The sequence below is a fragment of the Rhodamnia argentea genome, chromosome 5, assembly GCF_020921035.1.
Source record: "Rhodamnia argentea isolate NSW1041297 chromosome 5, ASM2092103v1, whole genome shotgun sequence".
Taxonomy (NCBI): domain Eukaryota; kingdom Viridiplantae; phylum Streptophyta; class Magnoliopsida; order Myrtales; family Myrtaceae; genus Rhodamnia; species Rhodamnia argentea.
Window position 1 is genome coordinate 8,717,999 of NC_063154.1, and position 19,220 is coordinate 8,737,218.

At 39.0% G+C, this 19,220-nt stretch overlaps 2 protein-coding genes across 2 annotated transcripts in view; one reads left to right on the plus strand and one right to left on the minus strand.

Annotated features, from left to right (window-relative positions):
- Window positions 1-19,220, minus strand: part of LOC115739986 (loganic acid O-methyltransferase-like) — a 222,458-nt gene that overhangs the window by 201,199 nt on the left and 2,039 nt on the right. The window lies entirely within an intron of this gene.
- Window positions 9,413-19,017, plus strand: LOC115739954 (RNA-dependent RNA polymerase 1-like). Its single transcript, XM_048279464.1, has 5 exons — window positions 9,413-9,531; window positions 10,346-10,986; window positions 13,274-15,189; window positions 15,925-16,075; window positions 18,143-19,017. The coding sequence occupies exons 2-5, from the start codon at window positions 10,471-10,473 to the stop codon at window positions 18,968-18,970; spliced, it is 3,411 nt and encodes a 1,136-aa protein (XP_048135421.1). The 5' UTR covers window positions 9,413-9,531; window positions 10,346-10,470; the 3' UTR covers window positions 18,971-19,017.

A 19,220-nucleotide genomic window follows, 5' to 3' on the forward strand; every position in this document is an offset into this window, starting at 1 on the left:
CCATGATGGGATGAATTTTTGACATCAACCCGACGAGGAGTCCACCGAAATCGACCAGCCAAAGAGATAACGATACAAACGGAAGGAATTTCGGCTATCGGAGAAAAAGTCCCATCATAGTTGATACCATAGGTCCGAGTATCGCCCTTCGCAACAAGACGCGCCTTTAAGCTTTCAACTGAACCATTTGGACGGTGTTTAACAACAAAAACCCAGCGACAACCCATTAATTATTTATCGGGAGGCAAAGGAACCAGCTCCCTAGTTTTATTATGATGTAATGCAGCCATCTCCTCCTCTAAAACATGAGCCCAACCTAGATGAGCCAAAACCTATTGCACACTACTTGGCACGGATACATATGCAAGGGATGACACAAAGGCGGACATCCGATGGGTTAAGTATGATAAGACACAAAATGAGAAAGAGAATACCGAGATAGAGTACGGTGAGCTATAGGAGAATCGATAGAAGCTGGTGGAAGAGGATCAGAAGCTGGAGTCGGAGGTGGTGGTAGGACTTTCGCTGGTGGAGAGATACGACACAAAACAGGACGAGGACTACATGTATAAACCTGAAGAGGAGTCGGTATAGGTGATCCTGGATTGGGCGGAGCATCAATAGAAGGAATAGGCGATACATCCAGCTAAGATACGGTCGAAGGGAGTGGCAATGGCCGATAAGGTGTGCAAGGTGGCGTAAGATCCATCGTCGATGGCGCTTGAGGAGAAACATGGCCAAAGTACGGTTGATCCTCAAAGAAAGTCATATCAGCAAAAATATACTCCCGACGACGAGTAGGACTATAGCAGACATAGCCACTTTGAGTACGGGAGTCGACGAATACATATTTTTCGGCATGAAGCGATAATTTGTCCAACCCAGGAGACAAAGAATAGATAAAACAGACACGCAAAAATACGAGGACAAACAGACCACAAAGGACAGTCGGGATAAAAAAGAGCATAAGGGATAGCTCCCTTCAACACCGAGAATGGAAGATGATTAAAAAGATGACATACTGTAAGAAGAGCATAACTCTAGAATGACTTAGGCAAATGGGTGTAGAGAAGTAGACAACGATCAACATCTATCAAATGACGGATCTTGCGTTCAGCAACTCCATTTTATTGCGGAGTGTGAACACAAGAACTTTGATGTAAAATACCATGAGATTCATGAACCGACATAAAAGTAGAAAAAGAAAAATATTCACGAGCATTTTCTGTACGCAAGCACCTAATAGGAAGCCATATTGAGTACGAACTTCAATACAAAAATGGTAGAAAGAATGAAATATTTTACTACGATCTTTTATTAAATATAATCAAGTTATACGAGTACAATCATCAATAAAGGTAACAAAATAGCAGAAACCAAATGAAGACTCTCCACATGGAACCCAAACATCGGAGTAGACTAACTTGAATGGATGGAAAGCATGACTCAAAACACGAGGGGGAAAACACACACGATGGTGCTTACCCAACTAGTACGTTTCACAATCAAACCGAAGACCAGAATTAGACACAAAGGGAAAATGTCGAGGTACTTCTGCCGAGGGGTGACCGAAGCGACAATGTAACCGATAAGAGTCATCCACAACCTTCTTCCGAACAGTAGCAACATCATTAATAATCTCATAGTCCATGACGTACAGTCCATAAGCCTCATGCCCACAACCTATTCGACGTCTAGTCTTATGATCCTAAAAACACACGAAAAGGAAGAAGATATAATATCACAGTCAAGGTCACGGGTTATAGAATTAACGGATGATAGATTAAATGGGAAGCATGGAATAAGATAAACCAAAGGTAAGGACACAAAGGAACTCAATGATACACAACTTGTACCAATCTCTTTGGATTGAGAACCATCTGCCAACCTAACTAAAGTGGATGGAACGGACACGGTAGAGATTCGAAGATGCGAATCATCGATCATATGATGAGTGGCACCTAAATCAATAACCCAATGATGAGGAGTAGCTGTAGTGGACAAGAGACATGTAGAATAATTGTGCTATGCCAAAGTAGCAACATGACTAGAAGGAACACCAAGCTGTCGTGCTCTAATCAACTTATCATATTCTGCACGAGTCAAATTCACCGTACTCTGTCCGGAAGGATGTCCATGTGAAGTAGACCAAGATTTAGTATCAACATAAGCATGAAAACCCCGTAGCTCGGGATGGAGGTCATAGAAATAATTAACAGTGTATCCAATACGCTGGCAATAAGTACAAAAGCGAGCTCCTCTAGAACCACTATTACCACCACCACGAGGGGCACCTCAACTCCGAACACCACAACCACGATTAGAACTATCAAATTTCCAATTTCCACTACCATCACCACGACCATGAGCTCCTTGATCACCATGAGCCACTATAGCACCGCTATCCGATATAGCTAAAGTTTTAGTGCTATGAGTGTAATGAGCAGCCCGAAAATACACTTATGGAAGATAGAGAGCCCGGAGAAGTAATATGTTGTCGAAGAGCACTGTGATCCGAACCAAGACCTCGGAGGAAGAGGACTACCACCACATCCACTTCTTGTTGCTGCATCCGAGTAACCATGGTAGCCGGTGGGAAATAAGATCCGAGACACCGATACAAAGATGAAAAATGAGCATAATACTCTATCAACCTAGCATCACCAATTTTAGCTTCAAATGAAGCCTCCCACATATTGCAAATTCGACTAATGTTATTCTATTAGAAACAGAGTAAAACACATTTTGTCCACACCTCATGAGTTGTTGCACAATCCATGAAAAGATGGTGGATAGATTCAACCATACTTTCCCATAAAAGAGTACACAATGCAGCATTAGTGACCTTCCATTATTCTGGATTAGCTAGATCTGCAGATGGTTCTTCTTCAAACCATATAGACTAGCAATTAGCCTAAATAAAAGTATGAAGTGCCATTGACCAAGAATGATAAATGGTACCATCCAACTTAACCAAAGTAGTATGTAAGCCCGTTATGTCTGTAAATACCTCTCGATAGGTACCAAAAGATCATGAACTAGGAGTAGCGTTAGCGGGAATCACTCTCTAAACATCGGACGGAGAGCTTGTCGGCTCGATAACATATCCAATAATCGAGAATAAAACACCACAAGCTACCACAACACCACCGAGAGCACTAGAGGTTTTTTTGCGAGATTCAAAGAAACTTTTCTTTTGCAAACTTACTATTAATCAACTATTGCCTAGTCGACTACTTGGAATATAGTCGACTATTTAGCAACCACGACAAAAAACACCACGAACATAAACGAATGTCACCCAAATCACCACAACTTTTTGATCCAATTATCACATCACCACAAACAACTCAACACCAATCAAAATACACCTCGAAGAAACAAACTCAAGGGAACGGTGGCAGAGACCGTAGAAGAAACCCTAGCGTTAGTTGGAGGCTCAGGGCACGATTGTCGGCGATCGTAGCAAGAGAAGAAACCCTAGCGGCAGCGGTGTAGTCGTCACAGCAAGGGAAGGAACCCTAGTGGCAGCGGTGTGGTCGTCACAAGAAGGAAAGGAACCCTAGTGGCAACGGTGTGGTCGTACGTCTTCTCTCACTTTGGAAGGTTGTGCTCTGATACCATGTTGTTTGCAAAAGAGAAAATAATTATTATTGAGATCAAAAGAAGTATTTATAGGCTTCGAGTTAAGCCTTGTGCAATTACATAAATAACCCCAACTTGCTAATACTATATGATAATAAGTAACAAACCCAACAAGAGATTAACAAGGATTCTTATGAGGAATTCTGACGAAGCACCATCTTGATACTTGTAATTGTCAAGGGCATGACTTCTTGCTTATCAAAGCCTCAAGAGTACCAAAAGGTCAATACATTCAAACTTCATTAACAAAATTCGACACAAGTACCGTAAAGATCAGACCGGGAAAGTGTTGATCTCCTCACCGTATTCAAATTTTTTAGTACATTTCACGCGACATAAGAACTAGAGTTGGACAAGAAAAAATATCTGGATGTGGGACTCGCCTTCGGGGGCGCATTATTTATGCTTTAGTATCACTACTAGTTGGCTTCCTTGAAGAAAGGCACAGTTTAAACGGTCGGAAACTTCCATGGTTATCCCAAGAAAACGATCAAACAGTGAAGGACAAGGAAGCGGTCGGGCACGTGGTATGGTCAATCGGGCGGAAGGGAAGCGATGAGGGTGTTGAAAGTCATTTGATGCATGGTCGTTGAATAGGACAAGAAAACCAAGCACTTGAGAGAAGAGGCCCCGTGTGAGGAACTTGCAGCCAACGGCTTCATGGATGTTCTGCAACACGGTGAAGGTGTATGGTCCAATTGAGCTGCCCTAACCCGCAATTTGGAATGGAGTCGGAGCGACAGAGAATCGCTTTATGTCTAGCATGTTGGCAAAGCATCCCGTAGTATTTTGATGATTTCAAAACTAGCCTTTATTTAGTACCTTTTTGATAAGTGTAAATGTTTGTCGTAATGGCGTAGTGATAATTTTAGGAAGATTGTGATAATATCGATCATCTTGGTAAGTTTAGCGAAAATTACATGACCGAAATTCCTAGCTAAATACTCTAATGGTTACTTTTTTCTATAGAATCTTTCTGTCCGCAAGTACAAGTTACTTGTGCAGTAAAAAAAGTGTAGTCACTTATGGAATAGTTATTGGTTATCAATGCATATGTAGTTACTTTTTTTTTTTCTCAAATCGTGTAACCGTTGCTAATTAATGATAAATAGACTTTCAGCATTTGTCAAAACTTAGTTCGATGTGACTACGTAGTATTTCTATAACTTTTCATTAGGAAAAATAAACCCTTAAATAATCGAGGGATTATACCAATTTTTTCCTTTCCCGATGATTATTAAGGAAGAGGGTATATGCATATGTCGAAAACATAAATTTAATTTGGCGAGATTAGTGATTTATGATAAGCTTTCATACTCTAAATAGTCAACAACTTTTTCGTAGGAATTGGTAACCTTATGTACTTGAAGAGTCGGTATGCATCAGTCCACTAATTTTTTCATGGTTGGTAAATTTCGAATAGGACAAGTACCTTTAACACCATTTTTCATACGAAAAAGTATCAATATATCGAGTATGTTGCTGAATAACTTGTTACATGATTAGTAACTTTTCCATACATTGGGAATTTTATGTTAAGAATATATCTCAAGTTTGAGCCTGTGAAGAAAACCTGACCTAAATAGGTTTTTTAAATTTGGGTAGGTTTCCTAATTCGAGAATATTTCCTAATTTTAATAGATTTTCTAAAAGTTTCCTATTTTGGATACAAATATAATGTATATATGATCGATGGAATTTAACTCGGGGAGCACACTAGAGCAAACAAAAGAGGTGTTAAGATTTTCACTGTAACTTTTCATTTTCTAAATGAATTTTCTGTAAGAGGTTAGTGCTTGGGAAATGCTTGACCAATAGAAAGATCGATAAATTTGTACTAAGTGGACTCATAGTAAATCCCTTGGCAGCAGGCTAAGGTTCCGACGTTAGGAGCGAACCACGCTTCATTCATTGTTGATTTCTCTAGTAAATTCTTCTTATTACAAATTTGAATTGCAATTCCGTTAGCTTATACAACACTTCTAATAAGGATAAGTAACTTCCATCTCATTAGATACCAATGTAAAATGCATGAGTACATTTTACTTCTGCGGACTACTGATTCAATAGATTCGGGAACTTGATTATGCTAGATTAATCTAATACCTTTTAGGTACCTTTTAGCTCTATCTTGTAAAAAATTTCGCAAGCAGTTTTGGTCTATTTTAATACTAAGCCACTAACATGCAATGAGTGATCATGCGGGTACCCTACTCAAGAATTCAAAGCAATAAATTGTTAGAAGTAGGCTAACCTGAATGCAAAGCAAAGCATAACCTTAACATGATTAATTTCCCAAGTATCTATAAAGTATTAATAAAAAAAATGCCTACCGAGCGTGAATATGATCTCGAAATGATTATGCAATTCTAAGTAACTTTTTTGGGTTTTTCTTATTTATAAAAACTGCACTACATGCAATTTTAATGACATGAAATAGGATGAATTATGAATTGACCCTATTATTTAACTACGTGAAAGATCATTCTTCTATTATGTTTTACAATAATGTAATGCATGAGATGCGTGAAATGCGATCATTAATTAACCTCCACAATGTGATTTCATTAACACAAGTTTATAAAATAAAATTCACTAAGTGACATGTGACTTGTTGAAATAAACGTGCAAGTATAGCAATTGAATGATAATGCAATCTGAATATTATATTATGTATGTCAAAGATACTCAAATTTCATGAATATAATAGGAAAAATGCTACAAATGATCCTAAAATTTGGTCAAATTTGTAATGTGATATCTAAACTTTTAATTTGACCAATATAGTCTTTGAACTTTAGCTCAATGTGTAATGTGATCTCTGAACTTTCAATTTATTTAATGCGGTCCTCGAACTTTTGGAACATGTTTAACTTAGTCCTCAAACTATAAGAAATGTTCAATGTCGTCTCTAAACTTGATCAATGAAAGGATTATATTAAACATCTTCCTATAGTTTGGGAACTAAGTTGAGCATGTTCTAAAAGTTCAAGGATCATATTAGTCGATTAAAAGTTCGAGAGATCACATTGCGCATTGAGTTAAAGTTCATAAATCATATTAGTCAAATTAAAAGTTTAGAGACTACATTACATATTGAGTTAAAGTTTATGAATTATCTATGCCATTATCTCAAAATAAAAATAAGCAAGGATTAAATTTTGCGACAACAGTAAAATCAAATGGTTCGTGCTACGCTATATCCTCTTTGCGCCAAGAATAGACGGTGCCAAAATCTCTCTCTTCTCCTCTCTATCGATCAAATCTTCTGCACTCGTCCCAATGCTCTTCACTTTTGCCCACGCGTTAAGGAAAACCTGTTACCAATCCAATATACACGAGGCAAAACATGCTAAGAAATCTTGTTTAAATTCGCCGCAGGAAGCCTGGGTCGGGTCAAGATCGGACAACCGGCTGGAGGAAAAAGAAGGAAAAGATAACGCCGATTCGGCCATCAGTTGGGCCATTCGCGAAAATTGGCGATTTGTCCTAAGTTGATGATTTTTGCATGCTATTTTAAGAAATATGATTAATTTATAAACGCCGAGAATGCAGCAAAGCGTGCAAATGGAAAGCTATCTAATGTGGATATATTTTTTTTGGACAGACCAAAAAAAATGTGGATATTTTTTGGTTAGAGATCAAATCGTACCCCTATTAACCAATTTGATCCGGTACAATTTGATTTCTAATTTTTATGAAATGTACGGGAGAACTTTGATAGTCAAAATTTAGGTGTCAATAATTACAAATTGCACACTGTGAAATCTTATCATTATAGTTTGGAATATTTCATAATTGCTTAGCAATTAATAACTTAAAACTAATCTTATCGTGGATAATGTGGAAATTTGAATTGTTGCCCCTCAACCAGAAGGGCTAGAGTGTCATCCCTTGTCCGAATCGGAGCGAGTAGAAGTAGTGTCAACGGTGGAGGGGCGACATGGTTCCTACACGTCATTCTTGTAAATTTTGCCTCCTATCAATCTCCTATTCACGTGGTGTGCCACATCAGTAATGTCATCTTATTAATAATAAGCGATAAAAGGATTCAATAGGTTAAATAAGTCAAAATTCTTTGACGACTAATTTGCGTAGAACGCAGCGAGCGACCGTACGAAAGTTCTCGAGTTTGCTTTGTCACGTTGGAATTCATAGAAAATAGATATGAGTCTTAACAAGTGTTCAAGGAAAAAAAGACAGCAGAAGTATCATAATCTTCGCATGACATTCAATTTAGTGCCATCGGCATTCGACATGGCATTAATTTATTCTAAACCGGTTGATGTGACTCGTCGGGAAAACTCAATTAGCAAAAATTATATTAAAGAAACGACATCATTTTGATATAAATATATAAAAACCCATTATAAGAAAAAGGGTAAAAGATTTATTGCTCTGCCTGTCTGTCTCACTTCTTCGGTGGCTGAGCAATGATGATTCTTCAACGGAGAGAAGAGAGCTCTCTCTGTGTGAAGGAAGATGCTGGTTATTTTCCCTAATGCATCCAGCTTGCCATCTCCGTCGCCTTTAATTTCATTGCGATTTGCGAGATTTCGACCGAGGCCTATGGCGATTAATGTCCCGCACCCAGCAATTTCTTTGTGATTCATCTAAATCAAGCGTGATTTTCTATGTTGTGGTGTCAAACTCGTCATCATCTCGACCTCACCGAAGCCGATTCAACCGATCCTAGCTCGAACCTCTCCTCTACTAATCTCATCTTGAACCTCTCCATTGTTCAACTAGGGGCGTCAATGGGCCGGGTCCGGGCCTAGCCAGGCCGAAACCGAACAAGTGCCAATCCCGACCCGGCCCGAACCCTCTTCGGGCGGGGTCGGGTCTGTTTCCTTTTTTTCTTTTCTTTTTTTTCTTTTTTGGATCAAAATCACTTGACATATCCGTTAAATGAAAGAATATAAAAAATAAAAATAAGATAAATTAAAAAGAAAACATGGGTAAAATAAAAAAGCCGGAACCGGGCCGGCTCAACCCGGCCCGATCCTAATAGTACCAAGCCGGCCCGAAAACTAGGGTAAATTTTCGGGTCGGCGCAGGATTTTTTTACACCCTAATTCAAGCTTCTCGGAAGAGGAATCTTGTTTTATAGGGGTTTCAGTTTCAAATGAATTTGGGAGATAAAAAAGCAAAAAAGACGACGATTGGACCTGCTTTTTGCCACGTCAATTGAAGATGGTCCCCCTTTAGACTTACATTTTTTTTTCAAAGAAAAAGCCATGCCGTTCTCAAAAATTAATTTAAAAAGCCACATAGGATGATTCACCCGAATAAATACTTAAAATGACGTTTTCATATCAATGTGGCACTCAAGTGATCCGTCGAGAAGTTTTGGTGCAAAAATAAATGTCGAATAAAAGTTATAACAGTTTTAATCTCTTTCTCGAGTGTTCAATTAATCTTACGGGATTATCAAACAAGGCAATATAGGTTGAGATTTTAGACTCTATTGGTTTCGCGAATAATGAATAATTTTAAAAATAAAATTATTTAAAAGAATGATTTGATTCGCTTGAAATAATTAATTAAAGAAAAATATTTTTACTATTTATTTTTATAAATGATATTGGTGGTGTTTTAAAAAATAATATATTTTTAAAATTATTTAATTTTCGCGAAATAAATGAAGGGAAATCGTCCACCAAAGAGTGCACCAAGTTGGAATGGAAAAAGAAAATAGAAAGAGGGGTAAGGAGCAGTCACCTCTCGAACGTGGCAGTACGGCAATGTTGTCAGCGTGTGGGTCCCCAGGTTGACTCGGAGGTGACGACTACGAAGGAGACGCTCGCTCTTCTCTGCACTATCTTTTCTACTCACTCACCGCGGAGAGAGACCCTTCTTCCTTCACTGCTAAGCCAGCTCTTCGAGGTAACTGTGCCTCCTCTTCTTCTTCTTGTCAGTCAAGTTTTGGTTTTTGATGATCCCCGTTTTTTTTTTTTTTTTCTCTCATGCTGTACGGCGACATTATGTGCAAGAGTTCGAATTCCGTGTAAAGATCGTCTACCGTCATGTGTGGTCACGGTTTTTGTGTGTGTGTGTGTGTGTGTGGTTTGGTTCGGAGAAGCTGCATTGTAACTTGTTTCATGGAGTGAGATGGGAACTTGTGCTTGGGAATCTGGGTTTGGTGCTCCCATGATCGTCGTCCTTTCGTGTGTCGGGGTTTGATTTTTTTTTTTGGTGCAGAGGGAGTCAAGTGATTGAATCAGAAAAACTCTGAACATTTGAGAAGCAAAATTTCCTCAGGTGAAATGAATTTCTGCTTTCTTGTTTGGTTTATGTTCTAGAGTGAATGTTAGAATTGCAACCTTTTCTCAACTATAAAATATAAACATTGACTCAGGAGGAATTTTTCGAGAAGCATATCATGGTGAATCTAAGAATCTTTGTTGCAATTTAACATAGTATTATGAACTTGTGGGTCATCATCGTATGCTGATATGGTTGCCTAAACTTGTAGGCCGATTTGATGTTTTTCTGATGCTGATAACTCTTGCTTAATGTGAACATTGCTGATAGAATCCCATTATGCTTGTAAATATTTTTTTTTTTAGTGCTTTTCAAATAGAGCAATCAAATGTTCATTTGATGATCAATTGCTATGATGATTTGTTGGTAGTTTGAGGCAACCTGTTAATTTTTAGTGCTTTTCAAATAGCACTCTGTCAATTTTTTCGCCTTTCAGTGTTGCAAACTTCAGGCTTGGAGTTGAATGGTCCATGTGCTTTTCAAAGGCGCTAGGCTGGCGTTCTTCTGTCATTGTTGGTGATGTCCTTGATATGGTGTAACAGTGCTATAAAATTCAGTTGAATGGGTGAGACGATAAACATACACGGATTCTCTTCATTAGTGACTGCAGAAACAGTCAGGGGATTCCTGGAGCAAAGGACTGGCAATGGTACTGTTTATGCCATCAAAGTTAGACAAGACAAACATGGGGTTCGATCATATGCTATTGTCCAATTTATGGATGCTGAATATGCTGAGATGATTATTTTATTGGCTAGTCGAAAAGATTTGTGGTATGGGCGTTCTTGTCTAACTGCTCACAGGGCTGAGCATGATATTGTACAAAGGCCAAGAACCCTTTTGAATCCAATGGAAGGTATCGCATTGGATTTTGGTTGCCAGGTATCAACTAAAAGGTTCTCTTCTCTGTGGAAATGGGGTAATGTCTCTGTAAATTTTGGGATTGGGCTGAGAAAATTCTGCTTCCTTTTGTCTTATTACAATATGGAGTATAAGCTCGAGTTATCCTATGAAAATATCTGGCAGATTGAGCTACACCGTGCAAGAGGCCGTAAAACAATGTATCTTGTGATTCAGGTGAGTGGACTTCATTCAGATTACGAGAGACTGATTTACTATTTTGTGCTAATATTGTGATTTATCCTACCATGCATATTTGGTTTTTAAATTTGATTGGACATCATTTTGTGTGTGATCTCCTAATTTCAGTGAATGTTAAAGTTCTTTGAACTATATTCTTCCCCGTATTGTTGGTATTTGATTTTAGCTCTCTATATGAGCAGAAGCATTTACCGGTTCCTCGGGAAATTGACAACTTGATGATAACTTATTTAGAAGATGTTTTAACTTCATGGTATTTCTGCCTGGATCAAATCTATCGTGACCATAGATGGCTTGCCAAGACCTTACCTTAACAGAGAAATGACAGGCAAAACTCCAAACATTATTGGTCAGCTCTGGTTGGGACTAGGAAAGGTATTCTGGTTTAGCCCCTTGTCTAATCATTTTCGGACCCAAAGGGTCATTGGGCTAGGTTGGAAATAAGGGTCAAGCTAGTATGTTTGTGGGAGTGAATGATGAGCTCCAGTAATTACAATCTGCAAGGAATTACTAAAAGAATTGGACCAGTAAGATGTAGAGGCACAGACAATAATAACTTTGTTGATTAAGAGAGAGATGGTCGAAGAGGGCTCTTTAGAAAAGATATTGTTGAAATTTTCGTCATAGGTTTAGTTTGGAAATCAAGAACATGTTCAACTGACACACCAATGACTAAGTGGTCGCTATCTCCTACCCTCCTCGAACTCTAGATCTGGGAATAATAAACATCGTGCATGAGCAGCTATGGTGGCTGTGAGCTCGAGGTTTGGTGAGCTCCATATCTGGTGGCTGTGGCAGCCGCGAGCTCGAGAGGGCATGGCAAGCTCCAGATCTGGTGGCCAGGGCCGTGAGCTGAAGGTTTGGCAAGCTCTAGATCTAGTGGCTATGGCGGCCAAGAGCTCGAGTGGTGATGGCTGCGTGCTCCAGATCAAGTGGCCATGGCCACGAGCCTCTGCTCCTCTCTCTCTCTCTCTTTTTGGTGTTCTCAATTTTTATGTTTGTCTGATGCGGAGCCTATTTGGCGCCACATAAAAAAGAATTTCGTAAATCATGAGGCATGTGTGCTCTGACGTCCACCTTAGTAATCCGACTATACATGTGGCCAAGAGAAAACATATAACAGAGGGAGTAACAATGGAACATTTTAAAAAGCAAAGGGACGCATTTGAATCGGAAAAGAGAAAGTAGAGGGATGATTTTGATTTTGGGGCAAAAGTACAAGGACAACCTGTGATATTATACCTATTGAAGTTCATGTTAAGTGCTACCTTGTACTTTGGTTGCGTGGAATTTGATTGACTGGGAAAATTGTATTAGAAGTGGTAAAACTTGTGTTTACAATGAAGCATGTTCTGAACATTTAAATTTATGTGACCAAAATTTTAGACCTTTTGCAAAAAAATACAATTACGTTCGTCCTGAATTGCATCCCTGGTTAGTTGAGACAGGTTGCCACACGAGAAATTAAAAATGTTTTTGCTAGGAGGACTGATTGCAACAATTGAAAGGTTTATGACTTGATTGCATTTTGTACACAAGATCTACGGCATTCAATGCCATTTTCCGTGATTTATAGTTTCCCAACTGAAACTCAACATTTGAGAACTTACTGAGGCACGGTTAAAATTACAACATGACATGATAGAATTTAGGAAACATTCTTAAAAGATATAGCTTGGAGATTTATGATCATAATCTTTCTTGAGGTTGTTGTCGTTTCTTGATTTTGGGAATCATGCATCTTGTTGTATTAAAAAATTCCAATCTTCTAAGGCTGCTGTTAATGTTTGATGAAGACTCTTGTCTGATTCGCGTATTATAAATTGCTCTTTACAAACTTCTGGTCATGGCAAGGTTTGTTAAGCAGGAGGCTTTGCAGGGTACACAACTTCCCTTCAGTAATAGAGATCGGACTTTCTATCTGCTGATCATATTCTGGCATCTGGCTAATTTGGAACTTTTGAATGTTTTCGAGCATCTGTAGAGACTTAGAACTTTACATTTTTGGCGTAGTGGAAAGTATTCCGTGGAGGTAAATATATTGATGGACATCATGTATTTTCCTTTACAAGGAGCCAACTTGTGGGGCTTCAACTTCGGCCCCAAACTTTCACTTTCACTGAGATAAAGAAACCTGATCCTTTATCTATTTTCTTTTGTTTGCACATACCTCTCGATCATGCATGCTTTTCTGCATCGTATGTTACTTATGATAGAGGAGGACCTAATAGATTTTTGTAACTTTTGTTCTTGTGGATGGTAGCTGTACGGGGCTCCTCGTATTCGGAAAAAAGTTGATCGGCATTCAGAAAATTTTTTGGACAGCCCTGTCTACAACTTTTTTAGAGATGGCTCTGATGCCCAGTGGGTGAGAGCAACTGATTTTACTCCATCAGCTTGCATTGGACAGTCTTCTGCTGTATGTTTAGAGATTCATTCTGAATGCTCGCTTCCAGATTTTAATGTGAACTTTGTCAATTATAAGGAAACCAATGACATTTTTTCCGTGGAAGATGGTTTTCCTTTCTCCTGCAGCGTGGATCTAGTTCCAATCGTAGGCCCTCCCAGAGGAGTTGACTTGCCTTATGAGATCCTCTTTAAGATAAATTTGTTAGTTCAGAATGGCTGTCTAGCAGGACCTTGTCTTGATTTTTCGTTCTATCGAATGGTTGATCCGCAGAGGATAGACATGGACATAATCCTATATGCCTTAGACAGACTGTTCCATTTGGAAGAATGCTGTTATGAGCCTTCAAAATGGCTGATTGAGCAGCACAAGAAATATCTTACCTCCCAGCACTCTACAAAACCTGCCTCCCAGCACTCTACAAAGCTATCTTCAATAAAGTTAGATGCTGGCTTGGTTTATGTTCATAGGGTGCAAATAACACCATGCAGGGTGTATTTTTTGGGTCCAGAAATTAATATCTCAAATCATGTATTGCGGAGTTATTCTGAGTACATTGACAATTTTATCCTCATTTCTTTTGTGGACGAGGACTTGGATAAAATCCATTCTACTGATTTATCTTCTCGTACTGCTTTGAGACATGGAAGGACGGATATATATGAAAGAATCCTTTCTGCACTCAAGAATGGCATAAGAATAGGTGATAAGAAGTTTGAATTTCTCGCCTTCTCATCCAGTCAGTTACGCGAAAATTCTGCTTGGATGTTTGCTCCAACAAATGGGTGTACTGCTGCAACTATTAGGGCAAAGATGGGTGAATTCAGTCAAATAAGAAATGTGGCAAAATATGCCTCAAGGCTGGGCCAATCCTTGAGTTCATCTACTGAAACTCTCAATGTAGGTAGACATGAAGTTGAAGTCATTCCGGATGTTGAAGTCAAATCATATGTTGAGAATATAGATTATGTCTTTTCTGATGGAATCGGGAAAATATCTGGAGAGTTCGCTTGGAAAGTTGCAAGAAAATGTGGCTTCAAGGGTTATACTCCTTCTGCATTTCAAATTCACTATGGAGGATATAAAGGTGTTGTAGCTGTTGATCCGACGTCATATGTTAAACTATCACTCAGAAAGAGCATGTCCAAGTACGAATCAAATGAGACAAAGCTAAATGTCTTAGCATGGAGCAAATATCAGCCTTGCTTTCTGAATCGCCAGTTGATCACTCTTCTCTCAACACTTGGCATTCCAGATCATGTGTTCGAGAAAAAACAAAAAAATGCCATAGATCAGCTAAATGCTATTTTAGTTGATCCCTTACAAGCACAAGAGGCTCTAGATCTAATGTCCCCTGGTGAGAATGGTAACATTCTCAAAGAAATGCTAATGTGTGGTTATAAGCCTGATGCAGAGCCATTTCTATCGATGATGCTGCGAACATTCAGAGCAAAAAAATTGTTTGATTTGCGGACCAAAACAAGGATATTTCTTCCTAAAGGAAGATCAATGATGGGATGCCTTGATGAAACCAGAACTTTGGAATATGGTCAGGTGTTTGTGCAGTATTCCAGTAGAAAAGGACAGATGTGGGATGAGTCAATCATGTTCATTGGTACTGACTCAGATCAAAGTTTTGTTGTACGGGGAAAGGTAATTGTTGCCAAGAATCCTTGCTTACATCCAGGTGATGTGCGTGTTCTAACTGCTATAGACGTGCCAGCTTTACATCATATGGTAGATTGTGTTGTTTTTCCACAAAAGGGAAAAAGGTATGACTCTAACATGCCTTGCTATTGGCTTGAAATGACCTCAGTTGCACGGGCACTTGTCGTGGATCCATTTTGGACTTGTTTTTGCTTTTGGTTGTTGATCTTTGGCTATTGTTTTGATTTGGTTCAGTCATATTAATAAGGTCTAAAATTTCTAATATTACTTTTGTACTAGGTCTGAAGTCAATGATCTGATGTGTAACCCAATTTAATATTTTCCTCATTTTAAATAGCCAACAATAACTTTTACATTTTTTCTTTAGAAATTGTTTTGGGCCTGCTTTTCTATCACCTTTAGGCTTTGAGACTATATGCTTGAATGTTTATCCTGCGGGATTTGGTGGCTAGATTTGAATTCTTGTTAATTTTGCTTGTGGTTTGTCTCTTTCTTGTACATGGTTTGACTTACCAATCCCAGGCTCATGTGTAGATTTTGTGTACATTTGATGCGACTTTGTTAAGAAGCATTCTCTACTATGCTGTTGTTCTATGCTTCTGATAGCTCTGGCTCTGGTTGAACACTGATAGTTTTCCCTTTATTTTTACTGGCTAAAAGTCGAGGCAAAAAATTCCTTTCCTCATAATTTGGGTTAAGTTTGCTACTTTTAATCCTCTCAAACCCACTGTTAATAGATTAAAGTAGAAAGCAGAAAACGATATAGATCTGTATTAAATGATTCTCATCTCAGACAATTTCCCTTTCTTGATGCGTATTGCACTTCTTGAACAAAATAGGCCTCATCCAAATGAGTGTTCAGGGAGTGATTTGGATGGAGATGTCTACTTTGTCTCCTGGGACTTAGAATTAGTTCCACATCGCCAGATACAACCTATAAATTACACACCTGCCCCAAGTGAGAAGTTGGATCACGATGTCACTATTGAGGTAATGCTTTTCCTCAGGATTTTCAGGGAATTGTAAATTCTGTAATGGCTTTTTTCTGATACTTGAAATGTTTTAAACAGCTTACAGTTATGGTAGTAAATACGTCTAGCATCCATCATCTTGGCATTCTCTTTCATTTCATTCGACTTGACTTGTCTGACATGATGCTTGGATAGTATTTTATTCTCATGGATGAATGTGGCGTGTGACATCATGCCATGTCAACCCTGTCAACCCTGCCCCTTCTTTTGTTTTCTTATCGGTTCCTTTTGCTTCTCAATATGCGTGCTTCTCTTTCTTTCTACCCTCGGTTGGAAGAACCCTCAAGAAGCTAAAAGAAGCTAAAATTTGCATCATTTGCAAGCAGATGATAGCTTAAAAATTAGTCACTCAGCAAACCATTATGTATGAGTGTGCTAATTATTTCAACCATTAGGTCAATAGGATACTTAAAGCCGACTATCTGGTTATGCCTTACGGAACATGAATATAGATGTTTGACCAGGACTATACTATGAGAAGTCCCTAGAAAGGACTTGCACTTAGAATTGCCCTCATGCAGTTCATCCATGTTTGCTTGTGGGTGGCTTTCCAAGGTTATCAATGCCTCTATTCATCTTCTTCCCTAAAAGCTAACTGCCAAATTTTGCTCTCACAACTTCAGACGTCGCTGTGCACTAAGTGATGTGAACCTTCGTAGGGAAACTTAAACTGATTATGGTAAATGATGCAGTGCTTGAGGCTCTAGTGTTGTCTTGACTGGGATTTGGATTCGCCTATGGTTGGGGGCTATGTTACCGCGACTCAGCAGTCCAAGTAACATGGATTAGGGAAAGAGCCACTCATCAAATGTGTCTATAACGACTACTGGAGGCATTTCACTGGTGCTGAAACCCTATTTCGACATTTCAAATATTTTGCCAGACTTAGAGAAGGTGTATTTAGTCAGGCACTGTTGTTGAGTGAATTACCAGCCTTGTGCTTGGACGCAGTTCAAGTGACTGTTCTGAAGAGACATAGCTTATTTGTCAAGAAAAGATGGGGGAATTAAAAGGTAGACTTACCAAAATGATGCACGGGTTTTGTTTATATCCAACAGTTGTAAATCTAAATATGCAAATCTGTAATGTTAAGTTTGATTTTTATCTAGGAAATACCAATGTAATCAGAATTTATGGATTAAAGTGTGTGATCATGGAAGGTATTATGTCCATACACCTAGTGAAACTACCTTATCACTGTGGTATTTTCTCCTTATCTAGAAGGCCGGGCCATCGTAGGAAATATTGATGATCTCGAATTGGAAGTACTATAGGTCGGTCCACTCAATTTCCTCCTTGCAAAGAAACTCTTCTAGAGAATAGAGATCCGTACCATGATAACTCATCCTTGCCTTTGGGGGGAAAAGGATTGGGCCTCATGCTTTGGGGTTAGCTGTTTGCTTGTTTTAACTTTGGCTTTTCTTAACTTGGGGTTTGGAACTTATCCTTTACAATAATTGGTCTATGGATTTTATGGAGAAATCTTCAGATCTTTATACTAAGATTTTGGTCCAACGTGACTCGATGAGTAAAACTTTGCGACGATGCTTGTTTTTACCACCTTGACCTTGGATTTGGTACCCGCTCTTCACTGCTGTTGAGAATTCCTTGTTCTTTTAGGTGGACTACATTAAGGGGCTTCTGTTCTTTGATTGGTATTATTAAGTTTGATTTTGCTGGAAATACTGGTACTGTGGCAATAAGCATTTACCTGCATGCCTACACTTGTGCATGCAATTTGTACATTGTTCTTTTGCATTGCAGAACATTTCCATTTGATAAGGTTGAAATGAACGGATTATTTTGAAACATTGGGAACATTGAAACAGGAAGTGGCCAGCACATATATACCTTGAACTCTTAAGAGAAGATGTATATCTGAGTGTTCTTTATCTGTGTAAGGTAATTGATGATCGATTTTGCCGGAAATCGACGAGTTACATCAAGTTTGAAATCCTTGATTTCTCTTGTACTGCTCCATGGATATGGGGGTAATTCATATCCTTTTGTTGCGTTTCTTAAACAGGAAGTGGAGGAGTACTTTGTCAATTACATGCTTAATGACAGCCTTGGAATTATTGCCAATGCCCACACCGTCTTTGCAGATAGTAAGCCTGAAAAGGCCATGAGCTCTGAATGTTTAGAGCTTGCAAGACTTTTCTCTATTGCCATCGACTTCCCAAAAACTGGTGTACCCGCTGTGATACCACCTGATTTGTATGCCAAAGAATACCCGGACTTTATGGAGAAGCTTGACAAGTCCAGCTACGCATCCAGTAACGTGATCGGAAAGCTTTTCCGGGAAGTCAAAGATCAAGCTTACGCATCAAGCTCTATTCGGAAGTTCACGCAGGAAATGGCAAGGCAATCTTATGACCCAGATATGGAAGTGGACGGATTTGAGGACTATGTCGACGACGCTTTCTATCACAAAGGCAATTATGATTACAAGTTGGGGAAGCTGATGGAGTTCTATGGGATTACAGAGGCTGAAATCCTAAGTGGCTGGATAATCAAAATGTCCAAGTCATTCACCAGGAGGGACACCGAATCCATTTCTGTGGCTGTAAAATCCCTGAGAAAGGAAGCTCGGACCTGGTTTAATGATAAGGCAAGTGGTTCAGATTCTGAGGCTGTCGATGAATTTGCAAAAGCGTCCGCTTGGTATCATGTCACATATCACCCGAATTACTGGGGTTGCTACAATGAGGGTTTGAATCAAGATCATTATCTTAGCTTTCCTTGGTGTGTGTATGACAAACTAATCCAAATTATGAAGGAAAATCGAGGCAGGAGAGCTGCTCGTGAGTCCACTCTTGAAGACTACTTCACCCGTGGATTGCGTCTGAATTGAGAAATGGAACTCGGATATTTTTTTGGTTGAAGAAACTGGAGTTTTTTTGGTATTTGTGTCTCCTGCCAATGTATAGGCAACAGTGCTCCTAAATTCCTGCTTTTTGTGTAGCAAGGCTTAAGCAACATTCTGGCTGCTATTTGTGCGTGCATTACATCTTTTGGTACATAATGGTAATGTAAAACGGCTGTTCGCTGTTAACAGCCTCTCCGAATTGGAATTCCTATCGTTACGTACCCAGTAGGTTTCT